The following is a 17,606-nucleotide window of genomic DNA, read 5'->3' on the forward strand; positions in this document are numbered from 1 at the left end:
TATATCTACCTCCGCCGAATACCGACAATCGGTATCTAATCCCCTACCTTAGCGGCATATATACCCCTACTAAGGCCTTTTAAGCTCGTTTAAGCTAGATTGCGCCTATATTATAAGGATACGTAGAATCTCCTCCTTCCGAGAGAGTATCGAATCGAGTCTATTCTAAAGTAATTTATACTACTACTCTATTCTTAACTATACCCTTTATAAACGGCTAGACCGATAGAGCGAGTAGGAGCGTTATTAATTACCTCGCGGTTACTACTAAGGCTACGTATTTCCTATCGTCGGAGTAGGTCGGTACGGAGCGTAGCTCGGCGTAGAATTATGCGAGAAGTCTTATACGTATCGTCTAGAGGTTTCCGCGTAGTAAGGTAGTTATAATAACCTTAGATAATGCGAGTATAATAAAGGGTGCTTAGTAGAAGGTTAGTTTAAAATTAAAGAAACATAAAGCTTAAGTTTAAAGTTCCGAGATCTATAGATAGCTACCTAATTAGGCTTAGTGTCCGCGGCGGGCCGCGCTTTCGGCTATACCCTATATGCTATAAATTCTCTAATTAGCTCGCTAACAGCTTAGTTAGATATCTAAGTAGTATCCTTAAATTGTCGGACTTAGCTACTACTCTTACTAACTTAACCTTCTTATAAACGACCTTTACGAGGAGTAGCTTGTTAAACTTACCTTCCGCGACGCTTAGGCGGTCGCCGAGTACTTTAAGAATACCTTTATGCCTAAGGAGTTAATTATTAAGATTAGTAAGGGCCGTACGAAGCGCTTCTAAGTATAAGGTAGTATGCGTTAGTAAGGTAGACTAAACTACGTAAAATTAGTCTAAGACAACCGCGTCTATATTAAGAAGCTAGTTAAGAGGCACTAGGATCGACTACTTTATAGCGCTAACGTAAAGTAGAAGGTAGCATAGCGTAAGATCTTAAAGATCGTAGATAAGACCGCTAACTTCTAGTACAACCTTAAGTATTATATTAACCTTATAGAGCCCTTCCTTAAGGTAACTATTACTCTCGAGCACGACTACCCTCGCCTTAGCTATATATATAGCAACTTCTAGTAGCTATATAATTAGTTATAGAACAACGGTCTACTTACTAACAACGAGATTAAGCCTATAATTAACGTACGATACGAGGCTCTTTATTACCCCCTTATACTCGTCGCTTACCTCGCTAATATTAAGGAGCGTAGTAAGGACTATAACGCATTCGTTATCGTTACTAACGACTAGCTTTACTCGATAACTAGCTTCCTTATCGACTTCTATACTACTTAATAACGTACTAGTACTCTTAAGGGATATAGTAGTTATCCGGAGTCTACGGTCGAGATATATACTCGTACTAGTGCCCTCTTAGCTAAGCTATAGAACCTTCGCAACTATAATAGTATCTTTAGTAATTTAGTTATCTAGAAGTCTAGCTTAGCTAAGAACATGTCGACAACGTAATAGTAGTATAATAACTTCCGGACGAGCTATCCGGAGCTTACCGCCCTCTATTTATTCGCTCTAGTAGTATGTCTAATAATAGGGCCGGCTAAACGCAATTAGTTAGCCCATAGCTTTATTTAGAGCCTCCGCCGTAATCGCCTTAGCTATAAGGTCCTTAAGATACTTATCTATATGTTCTAGAACCTTCGCATTAAGTATCGCGTTAACGATAGATTCCTTAAGGACATTAAGCGTAATTCTAATATAGTAGGCCCTATAGAGATGTTAGAGCTATTAAGGTAGTTATAAGAAGATAAGGAGTAGATAACAACGACGTTTATAGAGGTTGTTAAAGAGGCGTTGTTAATAGATCTAGCACTAACAGAGCGATAGCAATGAACAACGAGCACCATTTACTAACTTACTAACATGCAACTTCCTATCAAGGTTAGCGTGGCCACTATGTGCACCATTGTGCACACCAGTGTGCACACAGTGCACACCGCCATTTTGCTTACATGCACCGTGCAGCAACACCTCTAATCAACGCGAGGGCTCGCGTTGAACAACACAGGCATACCTAGCTAAGTACATGTACCGGCCAGTCGGTGGCATGGGACATTATCCATTTTGCCGCGGTACGCGAAATACTGTCTTGTGAAAGTCGATGGGACCATTTTGAACAATCGGCACTGCATGTCGTAAAGGATTTTGCTAAGCTTTCCCGTGTAGGTCGTATGCACAGATCTCACTGACTTGACAAGTTTCGTGAGCCAATCGGTCGTATCGATTGAGGTAGCTGCTAATTCTTTTGCCTTCGCTGTTGTCACTGTGCTCTCCTACTATCATATTGCGACCATCTCAAGGCCGATCTGCCTCGTTTAGCTATCGTTCACAACCTCTGGAGAACTTCGGCGGTAAGTAGTGCTGTGACAATGACTGAGCATTCTCTGCTTCTTTTGTGGCCAGGTTGGGAACAATGTGCATGGCTCAGTAGAAGAACACTTTTTTCGACCTTGAACAGCGAGGATTGTGGTGCAACTCCATGGCCATGATGTTATCTACAAAGAGACCGAGAACTCTCAGCCAACTGACCCGTCGCGCCTTCCCGTGCGCATATCATGTTGATAATGGTCAATTCCAGCCAGATTGTGTGACATCCGCTCGCCTCGACAGCTGAGAATGTGCAGCGGGGAAGAATTAGGTGTCCAGAGAGAGTGCCCCATCTGCACAATAGCCGCGCCATAGCTGGAACGCGAACAGTAGCTACCTCCTCCCCAGACCTGGCCCTCCACAACAAGCCTCCATCGAAGATATTGGCCCATATCCTCCTCCACAACCGTGACCGCGAAACCCGCCGGATGAAGGCCGAGCTCCTTCCATTCCATTGGATTCGCTCAGAACGCCAATGCTGTAAACAAGCCCGTGAAATGGATGCGATTTGGGCTGCTGCTACATGATTGAGCAGCACCCGTTCGATTGCTGCGGCGCATACGGATCCTCGCGCTTGTCGATTGTGCCCCATCGGCTCGGTACCATGAAGTCCTGCCATAGAAGAAGAGCCATGATTAGCATGAGCGCGGTGTGTGGCTTGCAAACGCCGAGTATACCTTGGGCTCCTTGTCCGTGAAAGCAATGAGGCTGTAGATGCGGTTAGCAAGAGGTGTCCAACATGCGCGGCGCAAGAGCGACAACATACTCTAGAGCAGCTTCCGACACCGGTATCCTTCTGCGATTCAAATCTTCCTGAAGTCGCTGGTTCAGCTCCGTGAGCCGCCTAAGCTTGAGCTCGGCCATTGACTGCTTCTTCGATTTGCCATTTTCGTTGGTCCGAATCTCGTACGGGGAGGACATGATGCTTTCGGTCTCGAGCGCAAAGCAGGGACGAGCGGCGGGTGCGAGCGATATAGATATTCAGCTGATCAATGCCGCGGGAACGTGGTCGGGGAGCCGCACGGACTGCGAAGGCGGTGGGAGGTTCGTCCGGGATGGATTATGCAGAGCAGTACGCTTGCGAACGCACGACGGTAATTGCTGTAATCCGAGTGCGGCGAAGGTCGTGTCGCGGTCAATCAGTGGCATGCGACGAAGACTGCGGAGGAGGATCAGCGGCCGTTTTCGCGACAAGATGTTGGTTCGTGCTACCTTTACCACGCCGCGTGCTCCCCTGCGTCCAGCTCAGACTCGCGTGTCTCCTGCCTGCGTTGTACGGTGGTCGGAGAGAGCGAAGTTGGTCGAGGCGTTTCTGAAGGAGCGACTGGGAGGCACAAGAGCACACGGAAGACGACGTCGATCGAGCGGTCGGTCTGGACGGGACGGACGGTAGTAAGCAGGTGAATCGTGTGGGTAGCAACAGCTCGAGCGACGGCGGAGGAGATCGCTCCCTGTTAGGTTGCGGCCGGATCAAGCCGCGCTAAATTTGATTGAAATATTGAACAGCATGGGGCAGAGATGTCGATGGCATGCAAAGGATGATGATAATAATATACATAAATTAATTACTGAACGCTGCCACACCTTCCGGCCAGAGTACAGCGTCATTGAAGCTGTCATGTGACACCAATGTGCGTCTGCGTCTTTGACTGTGTCCGTCCCGACGCGATGTTCTGTCTGTCGGTGCACAGTGAGCATCTCGAGCTCCAAGGGTGAAAGACTGAAAGCAAGCCAGGTGTCGCCGTTTGGGCAGCCAGCAGCAAGCCCTCGATCCTCGAGGTGTAGATTTCATACCAGGCAGTATCAGAGCAACCCGTCGCCTTGGCACACTGCCGCAAATCGTCAACTTGCAGGAGAAGTCACTTCGTCGTCACATCATCATCCACATCCTCAAGGGACCGGCGCAGCGACACTCGAACTCCATCACGAACCGACTACCTCGCCATACTGATCACTGCTCGAAGTGATCACCACCGAGGGGTTCGCCCAGCATGCCTCCACCACCGCATACGCGCCCGGAAAATGTCCTCAAGCGCGCTCAGGAACTCATCGGGGTGGGCCAGCAGCAGGCCGCTCTGTCCATCCTGCACGAACATGTCACATCGAAGCGAACACGTAACAGCACCATCACGGCCCTGGAGCCTGTGATGCTACTGTTTGTGGAGTTGTGTGTGGATTTGCGCAAAGGCAAATCGGCCAAGGATGGCTTGTACAACTACAAGAACACCAGCCAGAATACGAACGTGGCCACCATCGAACTGGTGTTCCGTCGATTCATCGAGCTCGCGGAACAAAAGGTGCAAGAGGCGCAGGCTAAGGCTGATGAGATTTCTGCTCAGGAGGCGGGTCAGACCGGTGAGACTACAGATGCTTCGCTTGCGAATGTCACCGATTTGGAGGCTATGGAGACTCCCGAGTCCATCTTGCTCTCGACGGTCTCCGGCGAGCAGTCCAAAGACCGAACCGATCGAGCCATTGTCACACCCTGGTTGAAGTTCTTGTGGGAGACCTACCGCACCGTGCTCGACATCTTCAAGAACAACGCTCGTCTGGAAGTGATGTACCAGACCACCGCACACCAAGCTTTCCAGTTCTGCCAGAAATACACCCGCAAGACCGAATTCCGTCGCCTCTGTGAACTGCTGCGCAACCATTTGCAAAACGCCGCGAAATACTCTCAGCAGGTTCACGCCATCAACCTGAGTGACCCGGAGACACTGCAGCGCCATCTGGACACCCGATTTATGCAGTTGAATGTGGCCGTTGAACTCGAGTTGTGGCAGGAGGCTTTCAAGAGTGTGGAGGACATTCACACCCTGCTCAGCCTGTCGCGGAGACAGCCAAAGAATTCGATGATGGCCAACTACTACGAGAAGCTCACTCGCATCTTCCTCGTCAGCGAGAACTACCTCTTCCACGCCGCTGCATGGAGTAGGTACTATAATCTGCTTACGGTTTCAGCCCGTCAAGTCGCAGCCGGTGCCACGAAGAAGGACAATCCGACCAACATCTCCGACGCCGATTTGTCGAAGGCCGCTTCGTTCGTCTTGCTCTCGGCTTTGTCCATCCCAGTCATCAGCACTTCGCGGTCCCGAGGTGCTCTCATCGACGTGGACGCAGCACGCAGCAACAAGAATGCGAGGCTTACCAACCTCCTCGGAATGAGCAGCGCCCCCTCCCGTTCAATTCTTTTCAAAGATGCGTTGAACAAGGACATTTTGCAGCGCGCGAAGCCGGAGATCCGCAATCTGTATAACATTCTCGAGACCGACTTTCACCCTAAGTCGATTTGCCAGAAAGTCTCGCCCATTCTCTCGCAGATTGGTGCCGATGAGGAGATGAAGAAGTATGTGCTGCCTCTTCAGCAGGTGCTGCTTACTCGTCTCTTCCAGCAACTTTCGCAAGTCTACACGGACGTGAAGATGGATGATGTCCTGGCACTCGCTCAGTTCCCCGACCCCTTCCAGGTTTCCGCCGGCACGATTGAGAAATTTATCATGAACGGCTGCAAGAAGGGCGACCTGTCTATCCGCATTGATCATTCGACTGGCATTCTGACATTCGACTCTGATGTGTTCTCATCCGCCAAGGCCATGCACCCAGGCTCCGGCGCCGGTTCAGCCGAGTCCGATGCCAGTTCTGTCCAGCGTCTGCAGAGCACTCCTGCCGAGATTGTTCGCTCGCAGCTGTCCCGCCTGTCCAAGGCTTTGTACGTTGCCGTCCAGTATGTTGATCCTGCCTTCAACGAGGAGCGCCAAAAGTCCAAGCTCGCTGCTCTGAAGAGGGCTGAGGCGGGCGCAGCCAAAGAGCACACCGACCTCATTGCTCGTCGCGACGTCATCCAGAAGAAGAAGGAGTCGGCGGCCAATGCTCAGCTTGCCAAGCAGCGCGAGGAGGAACAGAAGAAGAGGGCTCGCCAATTGGAACAGCAAGCCGCCGAGACGGAGCGTCTCGCACAAGAGACTCGCGACAGAGAAGAGCGCCGCATTCAAGCCGAGCGGAAAAAGGTGCAGAGAGAGGAAGCGGCCAAGCAATTGGAAGAGCTCAAGAAGGGCGTCAAAGGCGTGGACATCACTGGACTGGACATCGACGACCTGGACACCGGTCGCATTCGCATGCTCAAGCTGCAAGCACTCGAGCGTGAGAAGAACGAAATTGGTGAGAAGTTGCGTGTCGCTGGCAAGAGGATCGACCACATGGAGCGCGCCTACCGCAAGGAGGAGATCAAGCATCTTCCGGAAGACTACGCCGCCCAACGCGATCGGGACTTGAAGGCCTACGAGAAGAGCAAAATGGAAACTCTGCAGACCGCCGAGCTCAAGCACAAGGAAGAAGTCGCCTTGAAGCACCGCCTCAGCCGTCTCGTATCGCCTTATGAAAAGTTCAAGCGTGAGATCACCGAGCAGCGCCACGCCGATTTCGAGAAGCGACGCAAAGCTGCCGAGCGCGAGCTGAACGCGCAGATGGACAAGCGCCGGAGGGAGGTTCGCGAGAGGAAGATTGCCGAGAAGCGTCGTCTGGAAGAGGAGGAGCGCACGAGGCGCGAGGAGGAGGAGCGAGCGAGGATCGAAGAAGAGGAGGCTGCGCGTGCAGCAGAGGAGAAGCGGATCAAGGATGCTGAAGCCAAGGCCGAGGCGGAGAAGCGCCGACAAGAGCGTGCAGAGACTGCGAGGAAGCAAATGGAGCGCGAGGAGGAGGCAGAGAGGAGACGTCTCGAGCGCAAACAGCAGGGTGGTGCCGGTGCCGCTCCTCCGCGCTCCTTCGAGCGTCCGTCTGAGCGTCCCGTTGGCGACGCATCTTCTGGTGGCCCACCACGCTTGCAGCTCGCGGGCAACAGGCCGACGTGGCGCGAACGTGAGGCAGCAAGAGCCCGCGGAGAAGTCCTCCCAGGAGACAATGCTGCCGCCCCACCAGCTCCCGCAGCCGAGGAGCGAGCTGCTCCTGAGGAAGCTGCACCACGTCGATCCGGTTATGTTCCACCAGCACTCCGCGGCAATGCTCCTGGACCCGACTCGACCCCGCCAGCACCTGCGGATGCGCCTACCGCGCGATGGCAGCCACGAGCTCGGGGTCCCGAGCGCGAGGGCAATGATGGTGCAGTGGCGCCAACGGAGAACGCAACCGCGCGATGGCAGCCACGCGCCAGAGGTCCTGAGCGTGATGGCAATGACGGTTCAACACCACCTCCACCTAGCGGTGGCGCATACCGTGCACCTGGTGCCAGTGGTGGAAGCGGAGGAGCCTACCGTCCACCAGGGCGGAGATAGGGTATCGCGCAGGGTGTTTGTTTAGCATTGTGACCGGCGTTGATGAAACAACTACTGCATCCGGGGTTTTGGGACATGGACACGCGTGTTGACAGTAGTCGTCGTCGTCGCATGACCTGGCCGCAGTATATCAGCAGCAGAAGTTCATAGCACGTGGAATGTGAACGATCGTAGACAGTGAACAGCTTGCGAAGATTCTGGAGAGGCTTCAGCACAAAGAGATGATCGATGCACCGTTCTATCAATGAAGTTCCCAGCTAAGCATTAAGTAGGCCAACATGTACCGGTAAGGTAGGGCTCGACGAGGTCGCTGACCCAGCGGCTCCGAGACCCCGCGTGATGTAGGCATGGGAAAGCGGGCGTGAAGAATGATCCACGCCCAGACATCGGTCATCGGTGTGTGTATGAATGGATCTTGCAGTGGAACATATCTTAAAGTAGTCCAACGATCAAACTCGCAGCGCCGGCAAAGTGATCATGCCTAGCGTGGCAGAGATCCATGAATCCATGGATCCGAATGCGCTGATAAGACCCCGCTTGCGATGGCAATAACAATGAAGAGGGGCTCCCAGGAGCTTGGGGACCTGAGTGCATCTTGCCATGCCACCTCATGCTGTGCTCACCGTCATTCTCACTCGCTTGAACCTGATTGTGAGACGGATTTCAACCGCCTGAGGTGAACAGCCAAATCACGTCGTAAGGTACGTCCATCTTCCCGTCCGAGCTCCGTGACCTGAGGTCATTCCTGCCGCCCACCTCCCGTCACGACTGGCTGCCGTGGGCGCGCGTGACGAACATCACCTGCGACTGCGACGGCTTTGACGTAAGGTACCTCGACCGTGTGTCCCTACGATATCGCGACCTGGTCCGCCGCGCAGCACTCCGACCTTCGGTCGACTCCCCTTTTCTCTCTCTCCCTGACATCGCCAACAACTATCTCGAAGACGTGCTGGCTCGCCAAAGCTCTGTCTCTGCCACCTCCCCACCTACCACCAGCGTCTGCCTCAGTAGACTCGCTCCGACTCGGTCGCTCCAGGCTGGATGCCCTCCGCCGACGACTTCGCGCCGACTTTTGAGTTCGACTCGTCCTCGCCGCCGGTGGAGGCACCCGACGCCTGGCCATCCACCAGCCCACCGCAACCTGCTAAGAGCAAGAAGAAGAAGAAGGGCAAGGGCAAGAAGCATGAGTCTCGGGAAGACGGTGACGAGTCATCCTCCTATCCAAAATCGATAACACCATCTCCACCGGTCGGTCATGAAGGACCTTCAAAGGTTGATTACAACAGGGTGGAGCCTGCACCAGCACACCTAGTCGATGTCGCGCCAGACAGCTCACCCGAAGATTTGTTACTAGAGGATCATGATGTATCTGATCTTCCACCGCAGAGGCCGCCAACAGAGGCAGCTGCTGCGAACAGCTCGCCTTCGACAGCACAGCCATCAGCAAAATCTCCCAAACCTGCCATCGTATCACCTCAACCCCGTCCGGCGAGCATATACAGCCCTCGCGATCGCCGAGACAGTCCAGCAGCAATTCGGACTCCTTCAATACCCGTACAGAGCTCGCGAAGAGAGTCGTTTGCAACCCAGCAGCCGGTGCGGCCAGGCTTCGTCGATCCACCACCACCACACATGCCGCAAGCGCACTACTTCTCTCTCCCAGATTTAGGGCTTGGCTTCAACCAGAAGCAGGAGACTGGCAAACCCGCCGGCTCGAATGGATATTGCTGTCGTCTTGACTCGCTCGCCGACGGAGGTGATGTGGCATCAACAAAGAAGGCGCGTGATGCCTTACTCGTAGGCTGTGAAGGCGGACTAGAGGTGTTCCGCATTCTGCCCAACAAGCTTGAAGTTATAGGTCGCCTTGAAGGCCTTTCTGGGGCGGTAATTGGGGCCAAGATTCTGCCGCACAATGATCGGACGGATCCCTTGCAAGCTCTGCGACCGTTGGTAGCGGTGATTTTGCACGGACAAATCGTTGATCCGAGCGATGAAGATGGACTGCAGAATCAAGGGACAGCATCGCGGTACTTTCAGACTGTGGTCGAGGTATACTCGTTGCAAACACAGCACTACATTGCGACGCTATATCGCAGTGCGCCTGTGGCGTTGGAGAAGCCCGCGGTCGGGCAGGTGTCGTCGCTTCCTCCGCCCGTGGGAGACCTCCATGTCGATGCATCCGGTCGTTTCATCACAATCAGCTCCGGGATAAGTGGTGAAATCTGGGTCTTCACCGCAACGCCAAATACCGGACTCGACGTGGCCCAATACCGATGCATTGGCAAGTTCTGGACTGTGCTGTCAACGGGGACGACTGGCGCGAAAGATGGCAGCACGATTGACCATGAGGCTACAGAATCGCCACACGCGCCGATCTACAGCTTGAGCCGACGTTGGCTTGCGATTCTGCCGCCGTCTTCCAGCTCGAACATTTCAATTCAGGGTGCGCCGTTACTGTCCGAGATCAACCCCAGTCCGCCTGGTGTAGGATCTCATGCAGCGCCGGGCCAACCCTCCGTAACTTGTGATGTCGTTGATACTGATATAGAAGGGACGTGGAGTCGGCTAGGGAGACAGGCTGCACAAGGGCTCGTGAAATACTCTCAGAGAGGCATAGAAATGGGCTTGCAAGGGTGGAAGGAACTGACTCAACCTTCACCGCCGAATGCACGGCAACTCCAGGAACGCGCCAATGCCAATGATGAATTCCCACCCACTAAGGCCTTTTCTGACGATCCCAGTCGCGCCGCAAAAGAACCCGCTCTGGTATCGATCATCGATTTGCAGTCCCTCCTGCAGTGGGAGGCGCTCAAACCAAAACACGCTCCTTCTCCAATGGCTACTTGCGCGCTGGTCGAGGGCTGCAAGTTTCTGTCTCTGTCGTGCACAGGGATGCGACTATTGACGACGAGCCGCAAAGGAGAAACCTCGACGGTTTGGGATCTTCGACAAGCCGCCCACGGCGTGCCCAGACATCGTAGCATGCGTGAAGACGATGTCAGCACGAGTCCGTGCATCAGACAGCTGCAGAGAATCGTACGCAACACTCCATCCACCATTCTGGACTGCGCGTGGTCAACGAATGACGATGCATTAGCGTTGCTCACCGCGCATGGGACTGTACACCTGCACGAAGTAGTCACTGTAGCTCCACTGAGGAAACGCAAGCGAACTGGCACTGTCACCGCACCGAAGATTGAGAAAGCAGATGCCACCGTGGGCCTGTCCGAAGGGCTTTCACCACCAAGTAGTAATCATGGATTTCTCGGCAGCATCAAGTCGAGCTGGTCAGCCGTCAGCACTCAAGTGAGCTCAATACGTGGTAGCAATCCTTCTACGGGGCTTGGAATACCGACTACCTTTGCAGGATTCCGCGAGGCTACTGCTGCTGCAGGCAACGCCGGGTCGCGAGCTGTCGCGAGAGGGCTGAGCCAGGGTTATACTGCTGCTAAGGGTGGTGCGAGCGATTATTGGCATGCCGACGACAACAAAATCCGGCATACAAAGGCATTGCAAGAGCCACACTCGGCAAGGTCTCTGGCTTGGATCAAGCGAAACAATACGGTCTCGATCGCCATCGTTTGCGGTGGAACCGTCCACATCCATCCTGTCCAGCATGTGGTCAGACGCAAAGGAGACGATGTTGTGAGTGGCCTCAAACACGAGAAATACGCCCACAAAGCATTTCCACTGCCGCGAATCCACACGCGTGCGGAAGTGAGAGACAACGCCTCTATCAAGCCTGACACGTGTGCCAGCGAGGGCCCTCATGGCTTCTGGAGCCTCAAGCATTCAACATCATCACCGCCTGTCGGTACACAGCATACAAGATCTGCCGCAGGACCGGACAGTGACGTGGAGACGAACCCGCCATATTGTCCATTCCATGTCGACTCTCGCGTCAGCATCTTTACGTACGATCAAAATCGCAGTGGCAGTCAAATAGGTCCTACGACGGCGTACGAGCAGTTCAAGAGCCAAGGCCATGGATCATCCGTCGAAACGCCATGGACATTTGGTGGACCGCTACCACCAAGCATCAAGCTGAACGACCGCCAATCAGACGATGCCGAGTACAGCGACTTTGATGCACCGGGCGGCGATCTCGAAGACGAAGACGAGCACGATGTTTCCAGCCAGATGGAAAGCAAGTTGACAATCAAGTCCGCGCGCCGGAGAAGCGAAGAAGTCGGCGACATCCGCATCAACACTCGTCGAAGGCAGGGTAAAGCGAATGGTGGCGTGTCGCATAGCGTTGGCAGAGCTGATGGCGAGTTCGAGGTGTTCGAGGAGGATGCAAGAGCCTGGTGAATGTGTCTGTATGGAAGACAGGCTGAGCCATGGTCGAGGAAAAAGCGGTCACTTTACTCAATCAGCATTCCATCAACTGGGGTTGATTCCACGGGCAGCTGTCTCGTGAATCCCATCCTGGCCAAGTACATGTACAGCCAACTAAGCTGTTCTGTACCTATCATGCCAAACTTTTCTGCCCTGAGTCTGATGCGTGAAATTGTCCTCATGCCTGTCGAATTCTTGCAATCTGTGTGTCGTCCTGAAGATAAAAGCTATGCCAATTGAGTGACCCATCTTCGCGGGTCGTCAACATTTCGACATCGTCCCGTCGTGGTTTTGCGCCCGATATGACTGCAATTGCCAGGGGATCAAGACCGTGAAGTTCATCACTTCGGCAATGCATTTCGACGTGTATCACAGTCCTATGCGCAAGATTTCATTGACCTTTCTCCTGTAAACATGTCCTGCCCAAGCCCTGACTCCAGTACATCCGTTCGATCCGAATTTATTTCGTCTTGCCCGCTGCCGCTTTCTTCGCCTTCAATGCCTTTTTGCGATTGCTCCTGATCATGACCACGCTGAGAAAGCTTCCGACCACGGCGCCTCCGAGGAGAATGAGAATGACGGGAATGCGAATGGCCCATACGCGTGGTGGAAAGAGGCTTTGAATTGGGTGCGAGTCGTCGACGAATGGCTGTGAACCGATTCTGATTAGCAAAGGGTCTCGGCTGAGATGATTGCGGTTGCTCACCATGAGAAGCGTCCAGACGGTGTAGTAAAGGAAGACGGCCGAAGCAAGGATGAGCATGGCGAGGCCGACGAGACGATCCAGCTGGGAGATGGTGTTAGATGTGAACAGATGACACGTTGCGTCTCGGCACGTACGGTATTGTTGGCGCCCATGGTGGATATTATCTGGTCAAGGAGCGGATGTGTTGGACAACACGAATTGGCGAGTCGGGCGTGAAGTTGTTCAGGCGAAGGTCAATAAGATAGCTCCGAAGTGTTCGCGATCGCGTCGTAGTTCGAGGAGGGAGACCCCTTGAAGCTCACTCGATCGCGGACTTGGCATCTCCCCGACTCCGAGAACCAACAATCTACGTCGCCTCCATCAACAGCCATACCTTACAACTCTCCTCTTCATCACAATCGCACTTGCTGTTTGCACTCGCACATTTTCAACACTCACCACACGCAACATCACCGCCCTCACACCGCCAATCCAGCCAACATGTGGATCGTCGATTGGTGTATGCCTCCAGCTGTCCGCAACCATTTAGTTCAACCTCGCTGACCAGCTCTCATAATAGTCTGGGACTTGCTGGCCAATCTCGGCCTGGCCAACAAGCATGCCAAACTCCTCTTCCTCGGTCTCGACAACGCTGGCAAGACCACCGTACGTATCAACCTTCACCCGCCGACGCTCGCGCAAAGCCCCCTCAACTAACACCACCTCCCGCAGCTCCTCCACATGCTCAAGAACGACCGCGTAGCCATCCTCCAGCCCACCCTTCACCCAACCTCCGAAGAACTCAGCATCGGCAGCTGCCGCTTCACCACCTTCGATCTCGGCGGCCACCAGCAGGCCCGTCGCTTGTGGAAGGACTACTTTCCCGAAGTCAGCGGAATCGTGTTCCTCGTGGACGCCAAAGACCCCGAACGCTTCAGCGAGAGCAAAGCCGAGCTGGACGCGCTGCTCAGCATGGAGGATCTCGCCAAGACACCTTTCCTCATCCTGGGCAACAAGATCGACCATCCCAACGCCGTCAGCGAGGATCAACTGCGACAACACCTCGGACTGTACCAGACGACGGGCAAGGGCAAGGTGCCGCTCGATGGAATCAGGCCGATTGAGATCTTCATGTGCTCGGTCGTGATGAGGCAGGGTTACGGCGATGGTATTCGCTGGTTGTCGCAGTACGTTTAGATGAAGAGCAGATTGAGCGAGCACGGTGAGGCAGATGCGGACAGGAAGACACTTGAAACGAGATATCATGAGATACTGAGAAGGGAACAAGGAGAGTGGCATGGGTATAATGGCGCTCGGCGTTCACAGGGACAGCTCACTGTGTATGGTCTACCCTTGCTACTTCTATCTCGTATCAATGTTTGCTGCCATTGTCGTGGGATTCGCAGATCGCAAAGGAAGGCTCGCGGAGAGTCGAGAGCCGACATGCTTATATCTGAGATCCCGCTTAAACTGCACCGCACCGCTTGCATCTCCATGGCTTGGGCGGTTCAGACTGGGTAGGAGCAAGGAGGAAGATGTGCTTGTCTCAAACGTCCAAAACAGCTCTGTTCCAGCAGCGGAAGCGACGGCATCCGGCCTTTCGTGCTCGTATATCCGTGATGGATATCGGTACATGACTGCAATCTGCTACGTCCCTCCATGAGCATATGTAGGAGAACACGTATTTTCCTTCCTTGCACACCCTCCCGGACACTCAGCGTGCGGATCATTCTGCCATTGAAAGTAAGGATCAGTTTCATTGCTTGCGATGTTCGAAATCAGCCTCGTAGAAGGCTTCAAATTGCTCGATCTCTCAAAGACCTCCTCGCTAGAGATGTCGATCAGACTCCACGAGTTCGCAGCCAGAGTCGCAGCGCTAGTACCGTAGACGCACTCCTTGAAGCCCGCCCAGCGGATCGCGGCGCTGCACATTGGACACGGCTCGGCGGTGGTGTAGAGGGTCAATTGATGCCAGGCTTTCTGGATCTCTGCGGGGGAGAGCTTGTAGTGGCCGTCCGGGTCGGAGAGCACGGCGGTGCAGTTGTTGATGGCTGCCATTTCTCCATGCAGGGTTGGGTTGCCGGTGGAGATGGCATTGGCGCCGATGCAGATGAGATCTCCAATGTCATCTGGGAGGTAGGTGGTGTGATTGACGATGACGGCACCGAAGGCTTCGTAGGGGCATGGGGAGACGAGCTCATCGAGAGCTTGGAGGGCTCGTTTCATCCAGAAAGAGCGAACGTGAGAAGGTATTTCATTGCTGGTTGCTTCTTGACGGGGGAGCACGAGGGTTTCTTGTGGTACGATCCAGGCGTGGGAGTTGATGAAGCATAGTAGTGAAGCCAACAAGAACGACGCCGTGAATGTCATAGTTCAGAGAGGCGAGATATGGTATTTCCAGGTTGCACTGAGATGGATTTTGCTGGTCACTCAGCTGCTGGGATACTCGAGGGACGGTCTGCATGGCAGGTGAGGTCTCGGCGTACGCACTTAGTCATGGTTGGCTGACTCGACGTGGTGAGAAATGAGAGAGTGTAGTACGAAGCAGGTTGAGTGAGATGCACAACGATCCCTCTCACCCGATCTCCAAGCTAAACCACGGCAGGAGATGCTCATCTATCGAGCTCATCGACATAGTCAAGGCTGAAGAAGAAGCTTCCTGTACGCGGTTACAGAGAAAGAGTGTCGTCAACATCGACGAGTGAAATAGCAGGACGACACACCCATTCATGGATCATGTGACGCTCAAGACATGCGGACGTCCCATCTCATCACGGCCATCACACGGTACGGCGGTTGGCAGGAACGTGTGGCGGCAAGGAAGAGAATGCCAGATGCATAAGGTATCGTCGTGAAGCAGTTGACAACGGGTCGATGATGATGCCGATCTGTTGGTCGGGTGTCGATGTTGATGTCGATGTTGGTGTGCGGGGCGTGGTCCAACAAGTAGGAAAGACCAGACCAATCTAGAGCGAAGTGTCGTCTTCATCATTGGGGCACAGTGACAGCGGGATCATTCACCCAAACCAGACCAGACCATGCAATTCTCAAGAATCAAGTCTAGCGTGTCGGGTACAGTATGTTCATTCAGGTGGATAGAACTATATAAGGTATACGAAGACAACCAATGGCGGAAGTTCGGCCGGGGTTTGATAGAAGTGAGGATCATGTTGTGCACGGATCACATGATGCACGCCCCTCCGAGAGCATAGCTTCATTTCTCACACTACTTCTATAGCCAATAACCTCACAACTAGTAGTTATAATAAGGTGGTTAATAGCTTAAATTCATCGCATTAATTATATCTATTAGCTCTAAGCAGCTTGTAACTTCTGCCTTAATGTTATGCGTGTTGGAGGCTAAGAGGATTTAGCTGCCTTAGCACCCTTCCTCCGCAGTAAAGGCACCTTTAACACCACAATTAACACCGGTTTATCTACTGCCTTCCTTCTGCAGCGCTTAGCTGGCTGTGCTGTGCGAGCAGAGGCTCTAAGGTCGGTATTCAGCTGTAAATTAGCCTGTAAATTGGCCTTCTTCGTCTCTAGCAATAAAGCCTTCTTAGCCTTCTTCTGCGCCTTGTCGGCTATAGCTTGTATCCGCTGTTCAGCTCTTAATTGTTTATCTACCTTCTTTAATATAGCATTAGCTTCCTTCTTCTGCTGCTTAGCTACCTTCTCAGCCTCTTTAGTAGCTAACAGCACCTTGCTAGCTTTAAGTTTGGCCGGTAAATAGAATTAAGCTAATTGCCCTTGTAGAAGAGCTAGCAGCGGTTTACTACGTTGTCGCTTCTGCTTCTCGTTCTTAAAGGACTGCCGTAGGCTAGTGCACTTACTCTTAAGAAGCTAGTTCTGTGTTTGCGTGTGTATAAAGGTGTTAGTAAGCTTCTAAATCGCCTTGCGTTCGTTCTTATTCTCTAGCTTCTTTAACACGCTCTTTATAAGGGCACGAGTCTTACGCTAGTTGTTAGAGATAACAGAGGTGTCTGTGCCGGCTGTGTTCGGTCTGCCGGTGCTTAGCCTTAAATCGTTGTTAGCAGTGCCTAGCCTCGAGCTATCGCTGAAGTGAACGCTCTTGCTCTTGTTTACCGGCTCTTAAAACGCCTTAAGCACGGCTGATAGATCTAGTAGATAGAGGCCAGTCTTGCGGAAGCTAGAGTCTATGTTCTTCGGTGTAAATGCCTTCTTCTACGCAGGCCAAAACAGCCTGAAGAAGTTACGCTTCGTAATAGCTAACAAGCCCTTAGACTAGTAAAGGAAGCGTAAGAGTTCTGTGCTATAGAAGCTTGCTAATAGTCCAAAGAGGCTGATATTAAGAGGCTGCAAGCGGTGTGTTAAGTAAGGTGGAAAGACTGCTACAAATATGCGGTAATCTATGTAGTGTTGCAAGAACGCCATGTTCACGTATAAGCCATAGCCGTCGATAACGAGCAGTCTATAGCCTCTACTAGCCTTCTGCTTTGTAAGAGGCTCGAATATCTTCGTAAGCTAGTAGAGCCCAAGGTTGTTGTTAGTCCAGCTATTCGGTAAGGATGCAAAGAAGGCATAGTAGTCGTTATCTAGCTTAAAATCCTGCAGCTATAAGGACTGGATGTTACTAGTTACTGCCTTGTATATTAATGCCGGTGGCAGTGAAGTCTAATTAGCACAGATCGTTGCAATAAGAGTTATCTATTTACGCGAGCTATCTTGGATGTTGCTAACGAGCCGGCCAGACTTAAAGTAGTCCTTTGTGAAGACTCGCTTTGTCTTCTAAAGCATACCGATTAAGAAGCCCTTCTCGTCTATATTGTACGTGTTCTGTAGCTCGATGTTGTATTACTTAATCTTGCTCTTGAGGAGGTCGTAATACGACTGAAACTGATGCGCAGACTCTGCCTTCTTACAGTTCTTGTCGAGGGGATTAAGGTATTTGGAATCGATGTCCTTATGCCT

The 17,606-nt window shown here is 52.7% G+C and overlaps 6 protein-coding genes across 6 annotated transcripts; 3 read left to right on the plus strand and 3 right to left on the minus strand.

Annotated features, from left to right (window-relative positions):
- Nucleotides 1-2,790: 2,790 nt before the first annotated feature.
- MYCGRDRAFT_102649 (uncharacterized protein) lies at nt 2,791-3,729 on the minus strand (the record flags this gene model as incomplete). Its single annotated transcript, XM_003857158.1, has 4 exons — nt 2,791-2,996; nt 3,062-3,092; nt 3,151-3,543; nt 3,597-3,729. The coding sequence occupies 3 exons, from the start codon at nt 3,303-3,305 to the stop codon at nt 2,904-2,906; spliced, it is 279 nt and encodes a 92-aa protein (XP_003857206.1).
- A 646-nt stretch (nt 3,730-4,375) lies between these two features.
- Nucleotides 4,376-7,831, plus strand: MYCGRDRAFT_107402 (uncharacterized protein; the record flags this gene model as incomplete). The annotated part of the gene is made up of 1 exon (XM_003856411.1): nt 4,376-7,831. The coding sequence occupies one exon, from the start codon at nt 4,376-4,378 to the stop codon at nt 7,649-7,651; it is 3,276 nt and encodes a 1,091-aa protein (XP_003856459.1).
- A 98-nt stretch (nt 7,832-7,929) lies between these two features.
- MYCGRDRAFT_107403 (uncharacterized protein) lies at nt 7,930-11,962 on the plus strand (the record flags this gene model as incomplete). Its single annotated transcript, XM_003856412.1, has 3 exons — nt 7,930-7,937; nt 7,997-8,049; nt 8,688-11,962. The coding sequence occupies 3 exons, from the start codon at nt 7,930-7,932 to the stop codon at nt 11,960-11,962; spliced, it is 3,336 nt and encodes a 1,111-aa protein (XP_003856460.1).
- Nucleotides 11,963-12,319: 357 nt separating this feature from the next.
- On the minus strand, nt 12,320-12,900 carry MYCGRDRAFT_66624 (uncharacterized protein; the record flags this gene model as incomplete). The annotated part of the gene is made up of 3 exons (XM_003857157.1): nt 12,320-12,638; nt 12,696-12,776; nt 12,830-12,900. 3 exons carry the CDS (start codon nt 12,845-12,847, stop codon nt 12,450-12,452), a joined length of 288 nt encoding a protein of 95 aa, XP_003857205.1.
- A 201-nt stretch (nt 12,901-13,101) lies between these two features.
- Nucleotides 13,102-14,007, plus strand: MYCGRDRAFT_78786 (uncharacterized protein; the record flags this gene model as incomplete). The annotated part of the gene is made up of 3 exons (XM_003856413.1): nt 13,102-13,194; nt 13,255-13,340; nt 13,407-14,007. The coding sequence occupies 3 exons, from the start codon at nt 13,176-13,178 to the stop codon at nt 13,869-13,871; spliced, it is 570 nt and encodes a 189-aa protein (XP_003856461.1).
- A 377-nt stretch (nt 14,008-14,384) lies between these two features.
- On the minus strand, nt 14,385-14,933 carry MYCGRDRAFT_30632 (uncharacterized protein; the record flags this gene model as incomplete). Its single annotated transcript, XM_003857156.1, has 1 exon — nt 14,385-14,933. A coding segment is annotated over one exon (549 nt), but the record flags the coding sequence as incomplete, so codon positions are not given.
- Nucleotides 14,934-17,606: the final 2,673 nt, after the last annotated feature.

This window comes from Zymoseptoria tritici, chromosome 1, assembly GCF_000219625.1.
Source record: "Zymoseptoria tritici IPO323 chromosome 1, whole genome shotgun sequence".
NCBI classification, from domain to species: Eukaryota; Fungi; Ascomycota; class Dothideomycetes; order Mycosphaerellales; family Mycosphaerellaceae; genus Zymoseptoria; species Zymoseptoria tritici.